Raw genomic sequence first — 22,854 nt, forward strand, 5'->3', positions numbered from 1 at the left:
TAGCCTAAGCAAGCCATATTCGTGGGAGAAAAGGGAGCTAGGTGGGAACTGTTGGCCTATTGGTGGGAAGGGAGAGGGAACTGAAAAAGGAAAAGAGGTCTGAAAAGGGCTTTCAGAAGATTGAGTTTCTCTTTTATACATTTTGATTGCCAAGTAGGTCATTTATGAATTGAGAGATCATAAGATCATAGATTTAGAGCTGATCCAGAGCCAGAGAATTGGAAACGGGATTTTCCCCAAACTAGAATTAGCCGCGCCCCCCCCCCCCCCAGCCTCTTCGGTTTCTGGGGAAAATTCATTCCAAAATAGCTACGAATATGTATGTTTGTGTATTTTATCTGTGGGTGTGCATGCTCATGTATGTGTCTGTCTCCCTACATAGGAGTATGTGTGCCACAGTATTCTGTGGAATGTGTGTGTATCTCTGTGTATGTGTGTGTGTGTGTGTGTGTGTGTGTGTGTGTTTCTGGTTTTTATCTTAATAGTTCTAATTCGGGAATGTGCCGATGTCATTTTTACGAGGTTGGTGTAAAAATAATTTACAGCCTTTTCCAAAAAGCTTTTTTTCTAAGGGAAAAAGGTGTAGAATCACTTACGGGATTTTATGGTCCACCCCCCCCCTCTCCCCCAGCTTTTTCCCTTCTTCCCTTCATCCCCCCTTCACTGTTTAATATCATTTTTATGTCTCTCTCTTTCTCTTTCTCTGTCTCACTCTCCTTTACTGGAGGACAAAGCCTGATTTAAAATTTGGATCTCTTCCAGGTCAGGCTCTCTCCAATAGTTTGGGGTCCAGTGACCTCTGCCCCTCCTTCCTCCCAAGGTCAGGTGCTCTTCACCACACACTTGCTGATGACCTTCTTGTATGGGCAGGTGACCCTCAGGGTGAAAGAGAAAGAGTTCCTTGTGCTGTTTACTTCAAGCTGTTTTGTTAGGCATCTGCCACGTTCTGCGCTAATGGCTGGGCTTTCACATTAGCAGCTAGACAAGACTTGGATTCACAAAACCACTACAGAGCCATATTGGTCATAGAATCTCAGAACTGGGAGGCCGATCCCCTTCATATCCTCACTCAGGCTCCACTTGAAGACCTCCCAGGGAAAGGGGATTAAGGAGTTGTGGTGGTGGGAGTGGTGAAAAGGATGAGGGGACCCAGGCTTTTTTCCCTTTTCTTTGGACCAGACCTGTGACTTCATCTATGTAGTAAGCTCTAGGAGAGAAATATCCTCTATCAATCTGTACCTTTTTTTTTTTTTTGGCAATTTATAGTCTTAGAGACCTGCCTGGGACATTCTAGACAGTGTAGATCTATGTGACTTTCCCAGGATCATAGCATGTGTCAGAAGTGAAACTTGAACCCAGGTATTCTGATTCAGAGGCCTTCTCTCTATCCACTATTCCATGGTGATGCTTTTCTTGGAATTTTCTAGAAGTTATATTTCTTCTAGCATTTTAACTGGACTTCTTTATATATTTTTTAATTTAAAAATTTTTCTTAGTTAAAAAAAAAACCGTTTTATTGAGGCTTTGTTATTTACCAGTGCTCTCTCACTTCCACACAAAGAGATTTCCATTGTAATTACAGAGAGACAGGGTTTTTTTTGTTGTTGTTGTTTTGCTGGGGCAATGAGGATTAAGTGACTTGCCCAGGGTCACACATCTAGTAAGTATCAAGTGTCTGAGGCCGGATTTGAACTCAGGTCCTTCTGAATCCAGGGCCAGTGCTTTATCCACTGTGCCATCTAGCTGCCCCCAAGACAGTTGTGTGTAAAATAAATTTGAAAAAAGTTTATTTTAAGGAAAATCAATACATTGGGCAGGTCTGACAACATAGGCCATATCTCCCACTTAAAGTCTCCCATTTCTCTGCCAGAGTAAGCTCTCCTTAATATAGATTGAACTCTCTTCCATTACAGTTATTTATTTTATTTTTTTTAATGATAAAAGTATTTTATTATTTTCCAGTTACATGTAAAGTTAGTTTCCATTACAGTTATTGGCAAACATTGTACCCTCCATATTAAGTTGTAGATTCCTTGAAAACAAGGCTATAGCATCAAAAACGTCAGGGCTAGAAAGTGACCTTAAAGATTATCCAGTTGAACCCCTTAGTGGTGGTTTTTAAAAAAAATTCTGAATTTGAATGCCAAAAATACCCCAAAACTACAATAAAAAAGGGGGAATTCCTTCATTTTACAGACAAGGAAGCTAAAACGTTTAGGAAGGAAATGACTTAGTCGAGGACATACAGCTCTGAAGTGAGAGTCGAGACATAAATTTGGACTGTTTTGTTCCAGAGCCTTCACACCCTGCCTATGGTAACTAGCTCATGGTAGGTGTGATAAATATTTGTGAAGTTAGACTGAATTGAATTGAATAGAATTGAAGTTCCTGTGCAGAATGACTTTCTAGTGTGTAGGTAGGCAGAAGAGGAAGGTGTAGAGGTTGTCAAAATGCCGACTTCAGCCTGGGCGCCCAGAGCAATCCTTTCTTTCTTTTTTTTTTTAGTGAGGCAATTGGGGTTAAATGACTTGCCCAGGGTCACACAGCTAGTAAGTGTTAAGTGTCTGAGGCTGGATTTGAACTCAGGTGCTCCTGACTCCAGGGCCGAGTGCTCTATCCACTGCGCCACCTAGCTGCCCCTGCAATCCTTTCTTAATATACGTTATTGGATCCTCACAACAGCCCTGTGAGATGGGTAGGAAACTGAGGCTGAAGAGGAGCTGCATTTGCCTGGGCCCCACAGACAGCAGTGTGTGGTATGGTGGAATTCTCACCTCTCATGCTTAACTAGCAGAGTAACTGGGATTGGAGCTTCTCCCACCTGGGCCTCAGTTTTCTTATCTGTAAGAGGAGGGGACTGAGCTGGATGGACTTAGATCCCTCCCAGATCTAGATCAATTGTCTTGTGATTCTAAGTGCAGGAGTGTGGAAATGGGCCAGTGACAGTGCAGAAGAAAAAAAAAAGTAAAGTTTGTTTCCATTCTTTCCCCAGACTCCCTTCCCTACAATAGGGCTTAGAGAGAAGTTTCCTGTTCAGGTAATGGTATGATGAAATGACCACTGACTGAAGTTTCTATCAAGCTCTGAAATTCTTTAATTTCTATGAATTCACAGAGCCCAGCTGCTTTGACCTGGGGGAAGAATTGGAGATTTGGGGTGACTTTTGAGCCCCCTTCTTCAAAGTGTGCTGACAGGCTACAAGGCAGAGTACTGGGTGTGGAGTCAGAAAGATCTGGGTTCAGATCCTATTGTCACCATTTACTTTTGTTATGACTCTGGGTGAATGATTTAACCTTCCTGGGCCTCAGTTTCTTCATCTATAAAATGGTGATATGAAGCACCCGCCTCATAGAGTTGTTTTAAAGCTCCATCCCTCATCTCTAGGATTACTGAGGCTTTCTGTACCCACCGATGTGGGGCTAAAAGGTAACATTTCAGGGGTCCACAGTGATAGTCATGCGGCTTCTAAGATCCTCAAATTCTAGGGCACAGTTCTAGATCCTTTTGTATCTAGGACACATGGAGGAAGTCAGACCAGGTGAAAGGAAGGGGAGTCAGAGGTGGAGCATGGCCTAACCTGATTTGGAACCATTCCTGGCCCCATCAACTTATCTGGCCTAGTAAATGTGGGTAAAGTGCTTTTGAAAAGCTTAAAGCGTTACATAAATGTCAATTCTTGTTATTATTATTATTAGAGAAGAATTGGGGGGGCTCGCCCTATTTCTTGCTTGGTTTGTGGTTTTTAATTTTTTTTTTTTTTGGTCAGGAAAGGTCTCAGGAGCTCTCTGTCATCATCACATACATCCCCAGCTCTGCTTCTCCTCCCACTTTCCCTCAGGCCTGATGCCATCCGTTATAAACCATTTGTTCCTAATTGTGGAGATCCTTGCTAATGACTCCTGCACAGGGTGGAGGGGAAGAGGAGGAGTTGAGTTTCATTAGTGGGGACTGGGTTTCTGGGCTTTTTGAAGGGGGAGGAAGATTGGTTCTCAGTAAAAAAAGTGCAAAACCTGCTGCTTGGCACTTCCCAGGGAAACACACACACACACACACACACACACACACACACACACAAATATCATAGGGGAAAAAATCCTACAGATTTATAGTTAGAGGTTTAAGTTCTAAGTTTCTTCCAACATGCTACCCTGCACAAATCATTTGCACCTCTCTGGACCTTCACTCAGTTTCTTACTTTATAAAATGAGAGGGTTGGATTTATGTATGATCCTTAAGGTCCCTTTCAGGTGACCTTAAATATTATCATCCTAAGAGTAGGGGTGTTGATTTTGAGAGTCACAATTGGAAATTCTGGCACTCGGCAAATTCAGTTGGGGGTGGGGAAGGCCAAAGGAAAGTCCCTTGAAGGGTGGGTGGCACATGTCTCAGAGGACCCAGCCCCAACCCCAGAGGCATATATGACAACCTTGGTAAAGCAAGCAGTGGGGATAGGAAAGGATGGGAGGTAGAGAAAGGTAGAACTCTGTAGAGGGGTGGGATTCTTAGGTGTGGCTCTTTGTGTTTCAAGGCCAGTGGAGGACCATCAGGACTGGGGACAGTAGTCCAGAGGATAACTTTGGGGAAGGAGTATGCTTCTCTCTCAGATATGTGTGCCCCTAAAGAAGGTCTCAGTCCCCCCATTTTTACTGTACTACTACTTTTTTTTTTAATCTCTGGAAATGAGAAGGTAGAAAAGAAAGATTTTTCAACCTAAATCATGTAGGTATTTATCTCTACCCTATGTCTTCATCTTCCATATATAGACTTGCCCTATCTCAGTATTTTCTGAGATAAATCCCTTCCAGAGGTCAGTAAGTCTAGCCTTCACCTACTCAGGGGCTGAGATTCAGCCAGCTTTGCTAGGGATTTCCCTGGCTACCACGGAAGGTAGATCCCAGATTACCTCCCTTGGAGATTCTTCATTCCATTCCAAGGCATTTGCCCCTGCTCTCGTTCTCCTAACGTCTGCCCTGTCTTAATGGCACACACATAAAAGGGTTGACAGAAGAAATGTATGTAGTGGAGAAGGGGGATTGACATCTATCATACTCGAGACCTCACTAACATGTAAATCATTTGCATAAGTTATACATCTGTCTATACTTGCCCCCTGTATTCAACCTAAACAAAATTCAATTTGACAAGTATGTATTCAACGTCGGCTGTGTGCCCAGAGCCCAGTTGTATCTGTGGGCAGATTAAAAAAAAAAATACAGTCCCTGGCCTCAAAGAATTTACAACCTGGTTAGGATTAACTAGGGAGAGAGATAGGGACTAGCACTCCTGGTTTTTTCCTGTCCTTTAAAAGATGACTCAATGATTTTATCCAGAGGGCTTAGAAAAGAGCATATATGTATACATGTGATTGCACTTCTTCATATGCAAATCAAGCAATGTTAGAAGAGACTTCAGATATCATCTAGCCTACCCCCTCATTTTATTTTAATTTTTGAAATGTTTTATTAATGCTTTTTATTTTCTACACCTCTGTGACTTCCCAATAACCAGCCCACTCCTGCCACAGAACCCACGCTTGTAACAACAACAACAAAAAGACTAACTAAGCGAGGTGGGGGGACAGGGGGAGAAGCAGTCCAAGAGATTGCCGGAAGAAGACATGAGGATGATGGACTGGTCTGGGGGAGGGAAAGAAGGATGGGGAAGGGGCCTGAGAGATGAGGCTTTTTGAGACAGCACCTACTGGTCTCTTTGACTCTCCATACCTGTAATCTATCACTTCTACCAGGAAGGGAAGGGAAGAAATATTTATTAGGTGCCTACTCTATGCCAGGCCATGTGCTAAGCTCTTTATAGATATTAACTTATTTTATCCTTGACCTCTTGATTCTGAGGTTATGGAAGTATATTTCATAATTGGAACCAAAAATTGATTCCAAATTCTGACATCTTTTATTTTATAGTAATTATATCTTATTGTTGTTTACTTGTTTGACTTCTTTCTCACTATTTCACTTCTTGGGCTCCAAATGCAAGGGCATAGTCTCTGGGCCATTGAACTTGGAGTCAGGAAGAACTCAATTCAAATTCTGCCTTAGATACTGGTTGTGTGATCCCAGACAAATCACTTAATAACACCATGCCTCAGTCTCCTAATCAGTAAAATGAGAGAACAGGCTTGATTGTCCTTTAAGATCCCTCCCCAGGTCTAAACCTACGATCCTATGACCTTTTGTGTTCCTGAATTCTTTGCATTTGTCGGTTCTTAGCCCACAATCAAATGGTCACACACACAGAGATAGAGATATCCATGTTTATATCTGTATCTATATCTGTTTGTTCAGCTGTTTCCTAATTGCTGGACACCAGCTTTGTTTCCAGGTTTTTGCCACCATGAATATGTTTATAGGAATACTTTGGTAAATGTAGTCCAGTTTTTTTTCCCCCACCTACTTACTTGTAGGTATATACCATGTTGAGGGCCAATACTGGGTACTGATCCAGTATAGCTATGAACAGTTTAGCAACTTTTCTCAGATAATTCCAAATTGTTGTCTAGAATACCAACCCTCTCGTTTTAAAAGTAAGACAATAGAGTCACGTGCAAGTGAAATGACCTACTCAAGATTGAACCACAAATTAGTGGCAGAGCTGGCATTAGAACCAGTGTCTCAAGTGCTCTATCCATTATGCCAATGCCATGTAAAGAATGAAATGCTATTCAGTGGTTTCATGTGGCTTTGTCAGATCATACCGTTTATAGCTCGAAGAGACGTTAGAGATAGTAGGATCCAACCCCCTCGTTTTAGAGATGAGTCACTGAGTCACAGAGAGGTGAAATAAGTGACTTAGCCAAGAAGTCAGCAAAGGTTAAACACCATGCCTAAGGTCATCGAGATAATAAGAAATAGAGCCAAGATTTAATGATTGCTGGCCATTAACTTGAACTGCTGCCTGGGCCAGCAGGCGCACAGGACAAAGATTCTGGGCAGTAACAGGCATCATTTAAATCTGATTCTTCAAGAGAAAGGGAAGAGTAGACTTATGTTGGTAGTGGAGAGGACAAGAACCAGTAGTTCAGGCAGCTTGTGTCTGATATTCCCGTGTAGGAAAAGAGTCAGGTCATTTACTCCATCTCTAGGATTACCCATCCTATTTGTCCTTCATCCAGCCCTTTTGGGGCTAAATGGCAACATTTTGTGGTCCAAAGTGGCAGTCACGTGACTTCTAAGATCCTCAGATGCCAGGGTCCCTTGTATCTAGGGTATCCAGAAGACCTGAGAACAGGTGGAAGAAAGGGAAATTAAGTCAGAGGAGTAGAGTTGGGTCTGGCCTGATGAAGGATCATTCTTAGCTCCATGGACTTATCTGAGTCTGCAAAGAGGGTCGGGGAGAAGAACAGAAGTGGGGAATGAATGGAGTGCTGCTGGAGGCCCAAGGGTTGAAAACAGGGGGAGGGGGAATGGAGGGCTGTCACAGGGAGGTCCCCATGTGAGATTGTAAGGCTGTGTCATTTTTTCCTGTAAATCTTGTAATTTCATGCTCCACAGGACAACAAAGTGAGAGAGTCAGCCGGGAGTGAATCAAACTCCCCTGGCCCCCTCTGCCCCAAGAGACCAAGAAGGGCGGTTCAGCCATTTCCAGCCCCCATTTCTCCTTAGAAGTGCACCCCTCCCTCTCCCATCTCCCCAACTTCCCTTCGGTTCCCTCTTCAAACCTGGCTCTCCACCCCCACCCCAGGCAGCCCTCCTCTCTTCTGTCCTCTCCCCTTCCCCCACACCAGTTCATTTTCCCCATGTCTTCTGCTGGCCACTTCCCCTTAGACTGCTTCTCCACCCCTTGGCTTCCTCTTGGCCTCTGGATCCCAAGCCCCTTTCAGTCCTTATGGGCAAACAAAGAACTCTTTGTCCAACTAATGTCAATCCTGGAAATGATGAGTGGAGAAAGATGGCCCCTTCACCATCTTCACCCTGATTGGAGGTGCAAGTTGTTTTCCTTCCTGCAGGGTCTTCCATCAATAGACCCTTGTCCCTGTCTGGCTCCTCCTGACCTTGCCACCTCTTCTCAGAATTTTCTGACTTGCATGGGTGGGATTTCCAGTTTTAGAAGGCAATCTCGTATTTAAGAAACATACCCATTGCACCCTACTTCCAGACTCTGGTAAACCCCTTGGAAAAGATAGACCAAGGGTTTAGAGCTAGAAGTCAATTTGATTCAATATTTATGAAGTCCCAGTTCTGCAAATCACTGTACTAGGTGCCCGGTCCGTAGAAAAATGGAAGACATTTTAGAGATTCTCTCTCCTCAAAGGATTCTTTACCTTTCTTTGTGTTGTGGACTCCTTTGTCAATCTGGTGAAAGAAAACGTTACAGATTTCTCAGAATAAGGATTTTAAATGCATAAAGTAAAATATATAGGATACTAAGGAAACCCATTCTATTGAAATAACGTTTAATTTTTCCCCCCATCCAAGTCTGGATCCCAGGTTAAGACCCTCTGATCCAGTGCAAAGAAACTGAGTCCCAGAGAAGAGGAAATGACTTCTTCAGGGTTACTGCTCAAAATGAGTAATGTTAGGATTCTACTCTGGGTATTCCAGTAAACTCTGGAACTCAGCGAGTGTGGGGTGGGGTGGGGAGGAGGCTTTCTAGATAGAACAAAGAAGGAATGAGGAGAGGGAACAAAAGTAGGAATTTGTTCTGGCTTTGAGACCTAAGTCTGATCTCCCACTCCCCCAGGCTGGGCACAGGGTAGTTTATACTGCTACCTGAGAGTGTCAATGATGCTGTCTACTAGGCTAAACTTGGAATCAGGCTGGGAGGGCCACTTTGTCCTTTAAATGGGATATTTCTCTGACCCCTCCTATCCTAAGATTTCTCTCCCCTTCCCCACCCTATTAAGCAAATGACCTAATGTAGGATGAGGAGGGCCATCACTTAGGCCTTTAGGACAATGGCTGATGTAATAGGACAAGCATTTGATTTGGGGTCCAAAGATCCGGGCTGAAATCCTGTTTCTGCCACTTATTGTCTGTGTGACCTTGGCTAAGTCATTTTTCCATTTTGAGTTTCAGTGTCTTCATCTATAAAATGAGATGAATCCCAGCTAAAGCTCTAAATCTGTTGACCCTATGGTTTTGCCTAGCATAAACTCTGTGAATTTGAATTTCGAGATGGGATGATAGAGGAAGCTGGAATGACTCCAACTTTGCTTAGGGTGGGGTCAGCATGGGTCGATCTGTTTCTGTTTACACACCAACCTCCTTAGGTCTGGGACTAAGAGGGAGGCACCCATTCTAAATCTGTGGTGACAACCAGGGCCAAAGCTGAGGATGACTGTGATGACAGGCAGCATGGCATAGTGTCTCAAGCACGAACTTTGGTGTCTGGAAGACCTGCACTCTCATTTCCCCTCTGACACATAATGGATGTGGGACCCTGGGGAAGTCACTTCTCTGGAGAGGGGGAGCCCCAAGCAACTCTTTAAATCATTAATGAGTTGCTGAAATACATCAGTGGAGGGAGTTTCTACATTGGAAATTCCCCTTACCAAAAGGGGAACCTTAGCAGTGAAATTATACAGGGTCAAAAGCCGGGCTGCCTTGGTCAGCCCAACAACAACAACAACAACACCCCCCAAAACCTACCTCTAATAATGTTGGATGGGCTATAATTGAATTGTTAGTGGCTTAGATGATCTATGAAACTCATTTTAACTCTGAGGATGTATGGTTTTCTGTATGTGTATATTGGGTAGGTGGGTGGGTGTGGGTGTGGGTGTATTCCTTCCTACAGGCATTTGGAAGTATGCTTGTACATGGGTGATACAATTGGGTGTACATACATATATGTACATGTATTTAATTCAGTTGTATTGTGTGTGCACATGTGTGTGTCTAAATGATTGCTCTTGTTTAGTCATTTTCAGTCGTGTCTGACTCTTTGTGATGCCATTTGGGGTTTTCTTGGCAAAGGTGGTGGGGTGGTTTGCCATTCCCTTCTCCAGCTCATTTTACAGATGAGGAAACTGAGGCAAACAGTGCTGAGTGACTTGCCCAGGATCAGGCAGCTGGTAGGTGTCTGAGACTGGATTTGAACTCTCAATGATACCAGGGGTGTATATGTTGGAGAACATATTTTACCTGAAAGGTGTATGTATATGGTGTGAGTAGGGGGAAATAGAAAATGAGGCTGAGAAGGTAGAGTCATAGATGTAAGGTTGGCTCTGAGGTCAACTCCCTCACTTGATACATGAAGAAACTGAGGCTTAGGGAGGTAAAGTGACACATGCAATAAGGACCAGAGGTGGGATCTGAACCACCTTATTTTCATAAGATATGTAAATTTGGGATGGGAAGGCTCCATTCATTCCATATCCTCCCTTATTTCTTGGACTTTTTTTTTTTTTTAAGGGGAAGAGTATTTAAAAGTGTAAACACAATCACAGTGGTCCCTGCCACTGCTAGTGCCTTCCTTCCCTTTGAAATTTCCCTTATACAGTATAGATCTTGGATGGCCAAGGTTGTTTGCATGTTGTCTCTGGGAGCTTCTTGAGGGCAAGGACCATGTTTTTGGTTCTCTTTGCATTCCCAGTGCTTAGTTTAGTACCTCTAAGTACAGTAGTGAGCACTTTATCGAATGCTCATTGACTGACTCTTTTTAGCCTTGTGGAACAATCTTATCCTTCTGAGTTAAACACATAAGCTTCTTGAGAGCACAAATTGATTTTTTTTTGTTTTTGGCGCTTTGTATGTCCAGGGCCTGGCAATGTTCTCTCCACATAATGGGCCTTCATTAATACCTGTTGAATTTAATCGAAAAGCATTGGTGCTTAAACTTCCCACAGTGCTAGGCCACCAACCCAGAGCTGGGAGTTGAGCTAAAGTCAAGGTTAGATTTATTTTCTAGACATCCCTGATCAGTTACTGACATCCCTGGACCTGCTACTTGCTTCCCCCATCTCCAATCTCTTACTGATATCTTAGCTTCATCTGACCCACCAGAGCCTACACTGCCCACCCTCAGTCATGACAAAGATCCAATCTGATCCCATCCCAAGTCTCCCAGAGCTCTTTCCAGCTGCTCACATCACTCACTGACCCCATAGTAACTAACCCTGAATACAGTTGCCCACAGTAACACCCCCCACCCCATGTCATGTTTTTTCCTGAGTCCAAACTGATCTGAAAGGTCCCATATAAATCACACTATCTTCTTTGACCATACATTGGCCCTCTGACCTTATTGACAACCTCTTAAGATCCCACACTTAATTTACCTAATCTCTTAAACTCTGTCCTACTACACAGTGACCCTTTAGACTGAATTCTGACTTCCAAAGGCCTAGACTGCTCTAGATCCCAAACCGAACACCTTCTGCTCTTGAGACTCCACACTCACCTCTGAGCTCTTCATGGAAGCACCTTCTGATCCCCCGAATCCACAGTCAAATCTCACAATAACTCTAAAGGGATCTCTGGACTTCACAATGTCCCTGCATTGACTGCTAGGCCCTACTTTTGACTAATGAACCCAAGTTTTTTTCCTTTGACTTTTCTTCATTAAATTCCTTGATTCTGTCTTGACCTATCATATCCTACAGTGGTTCCACATTCCATCCCGTTACTCTGGATTCTCCCCCCCCAATCCTTGAACCCCACACTGAATCCCAAGTCTTATAAAGTGCTCTAGACCTCATATTGACCTTTTATCTGACCTCTTTCATTTACCCTTTAACCCCCTGACCTTTTATTTGCCCCTATGGCCCTCTTGCAATGACCCTCTGACCCACCTATCCACCTCTGATTTACCATTTATCCTCTCCCACAGATCCTGGAACTACCCCTTTCTCTGTATATTTACCTGATAAAGCCCTGCCTCACTTCCCCCAATCTCTGCCTCACCAATGAGTCCCCTCCACTGACCCAGGCCTCCTGTGTTCCAGGCTCTCCAAGTAGCCCGGCAGTTCCTGCTACAGCAAGCCTCAGGCCTGAGTTCTCCTGGGAACAATGACAACAAGCAGTCGGCAGTACAGGTAAGGTCAGGTCAGGTGTGGGTTGGGGTGTGTGTAGGGGGGAGGAAGGGGGAGCCATCAGTCAGCAAGGGTTAAGGTAAACTGTCGGGTGTAGCCCTTGGGAGAATAGCTTGGACAGGAGGGAGGGGGAAACTGAATACCATAAACAAGAGACTACAATTGGGGGGAACTTTTAGTCCCAAATTCCTGCCTCTCCAGCCAGAGTTGACCTCACCTGGACAGCTTCCCCCAGTGGCCACTGGCAAAGGTGTTTGTCCCTCTTAAGTGCCCCAACCTGCTTCCATTTCTAGGCTACCCATCCCTTCATCTGTTTCTGCTCTCCATGCCTGTCTCTTACACTATGTGTTTGTCTGTCTTTCAGTGTTTCAGTTGTCCTGTCTCCATGCCTGAATCTCTGCCTCTGCCCCTAATTCATTCTCTCTCTCTCCCTCTCTCCCTCTCTCTCTCTCTCTCTCTCTCCTCCCCCTGTCTCTCCCCCTCTCTCCCTCTCCCTCTCCCTCTCCCTCTCCCTCTCCCTCTTCCTCTCCCTCTCCCTCTCCCTCTCCCTCTCCCTCTTCCTCTCCCTCTCCCTCTCCTTCTCCCTCCCTCCTTCCCTCCCCCACTCCTCTCTCTGTCAACTTGTTTCTCTGAAGCTCACACTGGTTGTGTCTTTCTGTGTCTCTCTGCCTCTGGGGCCTCTCCTGGTCTCTCTGTATCCCTGTCTCTCTATGTGATGTCTCTCTGTCTCTTTTGTTTTCCTTTGCACAATCTGCTCCCCCTGCCCCCCCCCTTCAGCTTGTCGGTCCATCTGGCTGCTAGGGGGAGGGGAAAGGGGGTGGTGGTGGAAGGAAGCTCAGCCTTCTGTTTACTTTTTGTGTCACAAAGAACTTGGGAGAATTGCAGACATGAGTCAGGGATGGGTCATAACTCAGACAGCCCCCCCTTTCCCTTTTCCCTCCCTTCTCTCCCCTAACCCTCCTTGTGGTCCCCCTCCCTCCCCTCTCCCTGTGCCCCCCTCCCCACAGCAGCTGGGGGAGGCTCTGAATAGGGGGAGAGGATTAAGCGGCTGCTTTGAAAGGAAGTTTATCTAAGAGAGGAAGGGTGAGAGTGATTCTGAGCAGGAGGGGATCTGGAATCTGGGCTGGGGGGAAGGGATGTGGAACACTTGGGGGGCTGAGGAGTAGAGAAGGGGCTAAGAAGGGGGAGAGTTGGGGAGAGGGGCCAAGGAGAGGACAGAGGAGTGTGGACTAAGGAATGAGGGGCCCCGAGGAGAGAGAGAGAGAGAGAGAGAGTGTGTGTGTTGGGGGGAAGGAGGGGAGAATAATGAGAGATTGGGGAGAAGGGGGCCAACTCTGTGGTGGGGGCCTGCAGAGTGGAGGGAGATGGCAAGAAGGGTCTAGGGCTGAACTGCGCCCCCATGTGGGAGATTTGGCACATTGATAGTTTTTCTGACGTACATTTGAAATAGTTTGGAGAAGTTTTATAGTTCCACAGAGAAGTAAGACATCATCACAGTAATCCAAGTCTTGATCAAAGGGGCCAGAGCAGGGCTGGTTGAGAAGAAGTAGGTAAGGTTAGGAGGAAGTAACTTCCTAAACCAACCACAGGGATCAGCTGAAGCGTTCCCACCCAAGACGTTGGCCATAGTCTAGTGGTAGAGTGGAAAGGACACTGGATTTGGAGTCAGAACAAATGATGAATGAATGAAAGAGCATTTATTAAGCACCTGCTGTGTGTAGAAAGACTAAAAGGAGACAGTCTGTGCTCTCAAAGAGCCCCTGTAGGTAGGCCTGGATTTCCTGGTAGAGGAGTGATAGGACATGAAACGTTATCTGGGGCTGACTAGACTAGAGTAGGCCAGGTGAGTTTGCATGCATCAATCAGGATAGCTCACCCTAGGGTAGAGCTCCAAAACTGAGAGGATCAACTCCTCTAGAGAGGAGGTAAACAGAGCACCCGAGTTCAAATCCTGGGGAACTTCAGCAAGTCATTTAATCTCTGGGCCTCAGTTTTAGCATCTGTAAAAGAAGGGGTTTACTAGATGACCTACGAGGCCCTTTTAAATGAGAGATTTCCTATCTCATGATTGGTGGAGAAAATGGAGGAAATAGCCTTGGTCTGGAGTGAATTTAGGAGTCTTGTTCCTCCATCCAAACCCATTCTCAGGAAACGTGCCCCTCTCCCCTGGCAGGGGGGGACTCTATGAGTGCCACCCCCTGGGATGGAGGTTGCCTTCCAAAACTCTACAGGTTATTAACAGTGCTAGGGAGAGGACAAGGGCGAATAAAGTTGAGCTGCAGCAGGAGGGATTAAGGTCTGAGAGCAAAAAATAAATTTCAGGCAGGATGGGGAAATTAGGAAATCCCTTTCTGAGGAGAATATTCCCCCAATATATGGAAGGAAAAAAAGGAGCATGCATTTATTAAGCACCTACTATATCCCTGACTCTGTTACTAAGTGCTTTGCAAATATTGTCTCATGCCATAATGGATAACGGCAATCCTCATCAGTTTGGATTTTGTGAGGCATCTTTGGAACTGGAGGCAAAGAGCCAGATGGGGTTGTTTTCAGAACCTTTTCCCCTGCTCCCCCAAATCACATCCTCTTCCAATAATTAAGAACAGAACCCCATTTTGGGCCTCTCCTTGTGTCGTGAGGGAAGGTGGCCTCAGAGAATAGGGTTCTGGGGAGCATGCTGGGATGCTTATTTGAATCAGGACCCTTCGACTTTGCTCTCCCCTCACTCGTCATCTAGACATGTTCATTTTCTCTCCAGATATGAAGGAGGGACTCCTCTCTCTCCATAACAATCTATTTTTCCCTACTCCTCAAATCCTGACTCCAAAGGAAGGAGGTTCTGTCCAGGGAGCAGGGGAATCTGGAGACTTTCTGGGGAAATTGCTTTTCTTCTGAGCTTAGAAGCTTGTAGGGTGATGTGGGGAGGGTGAGAAGTGTGTGTATGTGTGTGGGGGGAGAACGGAGACTGCACTGAAGCGGAAAAGTGTATTTTGTTGATTTGAAACTTGAGTGAAATGGGTAATGAAGACAGATCGATGGTGGCCCTTTTCCTGCTCCGCTGCTCGCCTCCCCCCAGCTCCTTGGGCCTTCCCCCTCCTCCCTGCTCCCAAGGGTTCCCCGAACATCTCTCCAGCCAAATTCAAGTGAGTTCCCAAATTTGGCATTAAGTTTCTGACTCTGGCCTAGGGAGGGGTGGCCAACATCTTTTTTTGCCAGGGCTTGGAGGGAATGAGAAGAGGTTTGGCGCTCAACCATTAAAGAGGTGTGTGTGTGCGTGGTGGAGGGGCACCCTTGGGAGGACCCACTCTCTCCGAGCCTTGAATTCCCTGCAAGGATGTCTTGGATTCTTTTTTTCTGCTGCCATTTCAGAAGTTTCACCCAGTGTCTCACTTCAGTCCTTTGCCCTTCAAGTTTAGACCTGGTCCTCCATTCCTCAGAGTAGAGAGAGCTTAGTCATTCCTGGTACCTTGTATTTGGACACTCAGTGTGAAAGCCTAGATTAGGATCTGTTCTTTCCCTCCATCTTTCTCCAGGGTCAGAGGGATCCTTATATATAGCTTTTTAGGTTTGTAAAACACTTTAACATGCAGTATCTCATTTGATCTCAAAACAACCCTGAAACAGGTGCTGTTATTGTCACCCCTGTTTTTTGGGTTGGTTGAGAGGCAGTGACTGTTAAGTGACTTGCCCAGGGTCACACAGCTAGTAAGTATCAAGTGTCTGAGGTAAAATTTGAACTCAGGTCCTCCTGAATCCAGGGCTGGTGCTTTATCCACTATGCCACCTAGCTGCCCCACCCCTGTTTTTACAGAGGAAGAAACTCAAGCAGACAGAGGTTAAGTGACTTGTTTGGGGTCACACAGCTAATATGTGCCTCTGATAGTATTTTAGCCCAGGTTTTAATGATAATGTCTTATCAGTGGGTTTTTTCCTCACTGTCTCTTCCTGAAGATTCTGTACCCCCATTCCCCACACACACATCCTGCCTTGTAACAAATAAGTACAGTTGAAAAAATGAAATCAATTAATTTAATCTGACTTCTTGACTTCAATTCCCAGCAAGACACGCACTATCTATGACATGGTGTTCAGTTGAGGGTTTGGCTCTAGCCCCAAACCTGCATCAGTCTCTGGGGGACCCAGGTGTGACAGGAACCTGTCCTGTTACTATTCTCTGATCCCTTTCCCTTTTGCCAGCCAAGCTGCTCTCAGTGCAATGATCTTTGGCTGGGAAAGAGGACGTGTGTATATGTGTGTGTTGGGGGGGGGCAGTCAGGATAGTGGGGGGGATTCTTTGGCTATTAGCTCGGAGGCAGGGAGGGGAGGATTTAGGGGAGGGGTGGCCTGTGACTCTTAGCCTTAGTAAGCACTTTGCTGGGCTGGCCCTTGGCCAAACGGTGACTCATTAACTTTGCTGAGCTCACTATCTGGCAGATGCCCATCCTGACACATCCCTAACCCAGGCCTCTGAAGCTGAGGGAGGAGATTGGGGGAAGCTGGAGTCCAATTCTCAAGAGACAGGAAGTGAGGCCCCTTGAGAAAGGGGTTAGGGTCAGGGATGTAGCCAGCTATTCCTTGGCATGACCTAAGGCATCATGATGTCACAGCTGTGCCATTTTAGTGAGAGCCACTCATCCCATGTATTAACTTCTGGGACCAAGACAGAAGGGGTTGGGCTCAGGCCCAGAGATTCAGTTGTCCTGATAAACTGAATCAGATTCCTAGATGCAGGGAACTTTACAGAGCCATTTCATCCATTCCTTTACCTCCAGACGAGACAGCCAAAGGGAAAGGGTTAGTTTCCCCCTGGAAAACAGGTCTACATGGTCTCTCTTACTTATTCTTCCTACTGACTCACATTCTTCATGGCCAGAAAGTTCTTCCTTGGGTCTGATCTCAGATTCTCCTGTTGTGGGCTAAGTCTGTGTGTTCTACCCCCACCCCCATCTCCCCAGAAGGAAGCATGGTGTAAGTGGAAAGAATGCTGGAATTAGAGTAACAAAACCTAGAATTCAGAATCCCAACTGCCAACTGTCTTAGCTTCCCAAGAGAGGTCTTGGGTAGACTTACAGACCTCAGGGGGACATCTAGTCCAGCTCCCTCATCTTCCAGATGCAGAATCTAGGGTTCTCAAAGGTAAGATGCCTTGCCCAAGGCTGCCCATGTAACCACTAGGCATGGCCAGGATTCAAACTCAGGTCCTCTGACTGCAAATCTAGCACTCTTCCAGCTACACTGTGCTACCAGTTTCCTAGTTGTGAGTTGATTCCACTCTTTTCTACCCCCAGTTCTTACCAAGGTTGCTTTTCATCTCACTAGATTCTTCAGAGATTGAAATTATTATTATTATTATTCGGGGCTATGAGGGTTAGGTGACTTGCCCAGGGTCACACAGTAAGTGTCAAATGTCTGAGGTCAGATTTGAACTCAGGTCCTCCTGAATCCAGGGCCAGTGCTTTATCCACTGCACCACCTACCTGCCCTGAAAATAGTATTATTAAGCACCTACTGTGCACAAGGTATTGACAGCTTATGGGATTTCATTTCCTCAGGTATCCTAGGGTCATAGAAGGCAAAGCTTGGGAGTTTAGGGATCCAAATGATTCCTGAACCTTATACCCACATACCCACCCTTCCTTCCTTCCTTCCTTCCTTCCTTCCTTCCTTCCTTCCTTCCTTCCTTCCTTCCTTCCTTCCTTCCTTCCTTCCTTCCTTCCTTCCTTCCTTCCTTCCTTCCTTTCCTTCCCACTGCTTCCAGAAATTTAAATTAATATCTTTTAGTTTTAATCACCTTCATTTCCTAATAAAAAATAAAAAGGGGAAAAAGCCATTCAGCAATTGATCAAATCTGACAATGTATGCAGTGATGCATATCCATAGTCCCCCACCTCTGCAAAGAAGAGAGAGAGATGGATTCTTATATCTTGTCTATAGACCAAGCGTGGTCATTATTAATTATAAAGCATTCAGTTTCCATTTGTGTTGTTCTTTCCATTTATATTGTTGTTGTCATTGTGCATATTGCTTTCCTGGTTCTGCTTATTTTACTTTGTGTCAGTTTCTTTGTCATACTCATTGTTTCTTACCATACAGTGATAGTCAGAACCACATAGTCTTGTATCACCATTTGTTTAGCTATTCCCCTATCATTTGACGTCTAATTTGTTTCCAGTTCTTTGCTACTATAAAAGAAAAAGTATCTCTATACATGTTTTAGTGTACATTGGATTTTACTTTCTATCTTTACCCCCTTGGGGTATAGTCCTGGAGTATCAGTCAAAGGGTACGGACAAATTAGTCACTTTAAAAAAAATCACAATTTCAAATCTCTTTCCAGATCTTAGCCCAGTTCTGCTTTCATCAATAGTATATTAATATGCCTGTCTTTCCACAACCCTACCACACTAATCTTTGTTGAAAGTCTTTTTACAATCCAAGACTGGCAAATTTAAAGCTAAAAGAGACCACAGTGATCATTTTGGGGCAACCCCTTCATTTTCTAACTGAGGGTCAGAGAGGGGAAGAGATTTGTCTAAGGTAACACAGGGAGTTAGTGGTGTTACTGAGATTTTGAACTTAAGAGCATTGATTACAACCTAGGATTTTTCTTTCAGTCCTCTTTCCTGACATTAATTATAGTACAAAGAAAACAATGGAAACTTTCTTCGCTGATTGAAAATCTTTCAGGCCAGGTCCCAACATTCTAAGTAGAAATCTCAATCAATCTCTCTCTTTCTTTCTCTCTGTCTCTGTCTCTCTCTCTCTGTCTCTGTCTCTGTCTCTCTCTCTCCTTCTTCCTGTGCTTCCCTTACTTCCCTTCTCTCCCTTCTTCCTTCTGTCTCTGTCTTTCCCTCCCCTCCCTCTCTCCTTTTATTGCTCTCCCTCTTTCTCTCATCCCCTGTGTCCTTCCCTCCCTCCCTCCCTCCCTCCCTCCCTCCCTCCCTATCTCTCTCTTTCTCTTTCCCCCTTCTTCTTGTCCTTCCCTTTCCCCCTTCTTTCCCTTCTTCCCCCTTTCTCTCTCTTTCCCTCCCCTCCCTCCCTCTCTCCTTCTCCCTCTCCCTCTGTCCTTTCCTCCCTCCCTTCTAACCTTAGTAACCAAGAACAAAAACAAATATTCAGATAAACAAAGAAACTGATCCATACATAAAGCCCCAAACTCAAAATTATTTACAATTTGTTCAAATCAATGTGTATATTAACTTGAACAAAATCAGAATAAAAAATGTCCTGTTTGCTTCCATGTCTCCAGATCCTTTATTCTTTTGTGTGGATTTGTGGTTTTGTTTTCCCAATTTTGTTGCTGATCAGGAATTCTCATCTGGAGGGGGGGTGGGGGTGGAGGGAGGGGAAGCTTTAGAAGAGAGATATATAAAGAGCCAAGGACATAGCCTGGAAGTTGTTTGGCTTGCTTTGTTTGTTTGTTTGTTTTTAAACAAATCCCTGAAAGTCTCTCCACCCCACCGCCCTTTTTTTTCCATTTGCCTCTTTCTCTAAAAAGTGGAGTACTGGGAAGAAAAACAATTCTTATTAATGAGGGTTTTGTAGTTGGTTTCCCTTTAATCCAGGTTTTATTATAGTTGGGGAGATGAGAATATATGCATAAAAGCAGTAAAGACAGCCAAATACTGCAGGAATTTAGAGAAGGGCAAGACTGGCCAGGCTGGAGGCTGTCTGTCACAGAGGAGGGAGAATTGCATCTGGGCCTCTAAGGCCGTTGGGGTAGAATTCAGATTGGTTGATAAGAGAGTGGAGCTTAGGAGGATAGGCAAGGCAAGGCAAGGCTTGCATACCATGTAGTAGAAAGAACACTGAATTTGAGTTGGAAAACCTGGGTTCAAATCCTAGCTCTGCTGCTTCCTAACTCTGGTACTTTGGACAAATCACTGCCTCTCTCTGGGCCTCAGTTTCCTCCTGTTTCAAATAAAGGTGAGATGCTCTCTAACCTTTCTTTGAGCCCTATGAACCTGTGCCTTGGGCTTGTGAACGCAAGGGTCAGGGTCTCTAAACTTTCCAGGATCCCTTCGAGAGTTTAGTTATGGAAACTGGAAACTAAATAAGGGAGCTACACCTGGCTCTCTAATTCTCCCCCCACCCACTGGGAAGTGGCAGAGTAGTGAGCTGCCCAGTAGGAATATAGGGTCCAGCTTGCCACCCAATTTCCTGCTTCTTTTCTCCAAAGCCTTCCATCCTAGAGACATCGAAACCCATCTGTTTGGGGGAGGCCCAGGAGCCCACGTAGTACCAGTACTTGTTTTTGCCGGTATGGGTGTGGAATCAGAGGACCACATTCCTGAATCTCAGCTTTTTGTTATTTACTGATCATGTGATGTTGGACAAGTTCCCCTCTCTTCGACTCAGTTTCCTCCCTTGTAAAGGGGGGGATAATAATACTTTACCAGGCAGCTAGGTGGCACTGCAGTGCCAGAGTACTAGGTCTGGCAGGAAGACTCATCTTCCTGAGTTCAAATCCAACCTCAGACACTTACTAGCTGTGTGACCCTTGGGCGAGTTTTTTCATCTGAAGAATGAGCTGGAGAAGGAAATGACAAACTACTTTAGTATCTCTGCCAAGAAAAACCCAAATGGGGTCACAAAGACTTGGACGTGACTCAACGACAAATAGTTTTACTACCTTCCTTACAGGGTTGTTGAGATGAAAGTGATTTGTAAACTGTAAATTGTAATATAAATGACAGGGGTTGTTCTTAAGCAGGCTTCACTGTGGGCCTGTAAGTTCCATAGCCACTGATTGTACCACTAGCTAGGGCTGTAATAACTCAAATAACTCAAATTTTAGCTTTTAAAGTGCCTCCCTCCTAGCAATTCTGTGAGGTAGAACTTACAAATATTACTATGCTCTTATCATAATTTTTTTCCCAGCTGAAGAAACTGAGGCTCAAAGAGGTTAAGGAATTTGCGCAGAATCATATTGCTACAAAATGCCAGAGCTGAGATTGGAACCCAGGTGTCTCCTTATTTCAGGTTCCATACTGTATCCACCATGCCACATGGCCTCTGAGGAAGCAGGACTATGTGAGAGTGAAGATGACTCCATTCAGCCCATCCCTGCCATTAGCAAAGCCAAGTAGTATCCAGGGCCTGTTGGCTGTGCTCCTGTCATCCTCTTCATATGTTAAGAATTCCTGGTCACCCACATGTACTTAAACATTGGCATCCATCAGCATCTCCTCCAACAAGCTCAGTATGAGTCAATAGCATGACGCAGCAGCCAAAAAAGCCATTGCTGGCCTCAGCTGCGTTGACAGGCACAGGGGCAGCTGGGTGGTACAGTGGATAGAGCACTGGCCCTGGAGACAGGAGGACCAGTGTTCAAATCTGGCCTTAGACACTTGATATGTACTAGCCGTGTGACCCTGAGCAAGTCACTTAACCCTGATTAGCCATCTCCAGTCACCCTGATGTATATCTTGCCTCTGACCCAGATGGTTCTGGAGGAGAAAATGAGGTTGGTGACCTTGCATAGCCCTCCCTCACTTAAATTCTATTCACTGCAAGTCATGACATCACCTCCTGATGTCATGGTCATCTTTGAAAACAAAGGACAAAGAACAAGAAAGGCATGCACAGTATCTAGGATTAGGGAGGGGATAGTCCCTTCAGTCAGACAACTTTTGGAGTATTGGCTTCTCTGTTCCATATTTTAGGAGAAATGTTGAAGAGGTCAGAGAGGAGGGTCAGAGAGGAGGGTGACTGGAATGTCAGGGGGATTAGAAATGAGGCCCAGACAAGGCTCAGTTAAAGGAATGAGTGATGTGGGTTTTTTTGTTTGTTTGTTTGTTTGTTTTTGGTGAGGCAGTTGGGGTTAAGTGACTTGCCCAGGGTCACACAGCTAGTAAGTGTCAAGTGTCTGAGGTTATGAATGATGTTTAACATGGAGAATAGAAGGCAGCAGAAGTAAAATGGGAAGGGCCATGATCATTGTTTTCAAGTATTGGAAGAGAGGGATTGAACTTCTGCTTGGCTCCAGGGATCAATGGGTAGAAGCCAGAGAGAAGAAGATTTCAGCTTGATATAAGGAAAGATTTCCTTCCTAACTTGGCCTCTTCCTACCTTTCCAGGCTTGCCACGCCTTCCTTACTCCCCTCCACAAACTCAACAATCTTCTAGTAGGCTGTTCCTTGCACACATCACTCCATTTCCCATCCCCAGGCCTTTGTAATGGCAGTCTCCTGTGCCTAGAATGCCTACTTTCCAACAGACCTTTCCTGCTTCCCCTCCCCCTTCTTGGTCCCTTTCTTCGGAGATTACCCTGCCATTTTTAGGATGTAGCTCTTTGCTGTTCAGAGTTGTTTGTACATGGTCTCCCGCATTAGACTGGGGGGCAGCTCCTTGAAATCAGAAACTGTGTTTTAACTTTGTATTTACCAGGGCCTGGCACACAGTAAGTGTTTAATAAAGGCTTATTGACTGACTAGACTCCATGTCTCAGTTTCCCTCAAACTTTTTATAGGTAGTCTTTCTCAGTCTTCCTAGCTGCAAGTACCTTCTCTCAGGTTACTTTCCATCTATTCTACATCTTCTGGGTGCCTTGTTGTTTGTGTGTGGTCTCTCCCATTAATAAATCAGTTGATCAATAAACATTTATTAAGCTCCACTGTATGTAAGCACCAGGGACACAAACACAAAAGACTGTCCTTGCTCTTTTTGTAGTTGAGCCATTTCAGTCTTACCCAACTCTTCATGACCCCATTTGAGGTTTCTTTTGGCAAAGATACTGGAGTGGCTTGCCGTTCCCTTCTTCAGCACATTTTACAGGTGAGGAAACTGAGGCAAACAGGATTAAGTGACTTGCCCAGGGTCACACAGCTAATAAAAAAGTGATTGAGGTCAGATTTGAACTCAGG

The 22,854-nt window shown here is 45.0% G+C and overlaps 1 protein-coding gene across 3 annotated transcripts in view; it reads left to right on the forward strand.

Annotated features, from left to right (window-relative positions):
* The window catches only part of FOXP4 (forkhead box P4), a 101,659-nt gene that overhangs the window by 40,569 nt on the left and 38,236 nt on the right, over positions 1-22,854 (forward strand). For 2 of the 3 annotated variants that reach the window (XM_043963492.1, XM_043963493.1), the window contains exon 3: positions 11,903-11,992. The exons of the other annotated variant lie outside the window; for it this stretch is intronic. In XM_043963492.1, the coding sequence (XP_043819427.1) occupies positions 11,903-11,992 (90 nt within the window). The remainder of the gene's footprint in view (positions 1-11,902; positions 11,993-22,854) is intronic. 3 annotated transcript variants of the gene reach the window in all.

The sequence above is a fragment of the Dromiciops gliroides genome, chromosome 4, assembly GCF_019393635.1.
Source record: "Dromiciops gliroides isolate mDroGli1 chromosome 4, mDroGli1.pri, whole genome shotgun sequence".
Taxonomy (NCBI): Eukaryota; Metazoa; Chordata; class Mammalia; order Microbiotheria; family Microbiotheriidae; genus Dromiciops; species Dromiciops gliroides.